The 693-nt window shown below is 36.5% G+C and overlaps 1 protein-coding gene across 1 annotated transcript; it reads left to right on the top strand.

The window, feature by feature from the left end:
- Positions 1-44: 44 nt before the first annotated feature.
- Positions 45-580, top strand: LOC105461117 (glucosylceramidase-like; the record flags this gene model as incomplete). Its single annotated transcript, XM_011707603.1, has 2 exons — positions 45-180; positions 310-580. Coding segments are annotated over 2 exons (311 nt in total), but the record flags the coding sequence as incomplete, so codon positions are not given.
- Positions 581-693: the final 113 nt, after the last annotated feature.

The raw sequence follows: 693 nt of genomic DNA, 5'->3' as shown, positions 1-693 counted from the left end.
TGACATACTTCGAATGTTTCATATTGGAAAATCTGTAAATTCAGCTCCTTCACTGGGAAAGATCACTATAAATCGAGCGGACGTATACCAAGAAATTTTCGGATTCGGTGGAGCTGTAACTGATTCAGCAGCTTTAAATATTAATAATCTAACGTACGAGACGTCCGAGCACTTGTTAAGGTATAATGAATTATAAATTGTTTGATTTCAAAAGAGCTTTGCTGATTCAGTCAGCACGATTGACGTATTTAAAAAATTCGCAGCGACTTCCGTCGGAAGTTAATTTCACGTTCAATTTCCAAATTCTAGAAGCTACTTCGGTCCACATGGTATCAATTACAATTTCATTAGAACGCCTATCGGCGGCTCGGATTTCTCAACGAGACCTTATGCCTTCACGTCGGAAGAAAACGACACTTTGCTGCACTCCTTCGATTTGGCGATGGAGGATTACGTTTACAAGGTTCAGTCATTTATTAATTAATATTTATTTATTCGTTTTATAAAACAAGTCTATTTCGTTCGAATATCGAGAAACATGTGTACAAGAAAATATTCATATCATATAAGACAAATGAAGCGACGGATATTAGAATTTTTTGTACTTGGGGCTTGGGATTCGCTGAAGAATTCTGCCTGAATTAGGCTGAAACGTACGATCGATGTATTTGGTTTAAAATTTGGATTAAATCC

This window comes from Wasmannia auropunctata, unplaced genomic scaffold (genome assembly GCF_000956235.1).
Source record: "Wasmannia auropunctata unplaced genomic scaffold, wasmannia.A_1.0 LD308804.1, whole genome shotgun sequence".
In the NCBI taxonomy this organism is placed as follows: Eukaryota; Metazoa; Arthropoda; class Insecta; order Hymenoptera; family Formicidae; genus Wasmannia; species Wasmannia auropunctata.
The sequence above is the reverse complement of the archived record's forward strand: the minus strand, read 5'-3'. Positions and strand labels throughout refer to the sequence as shown.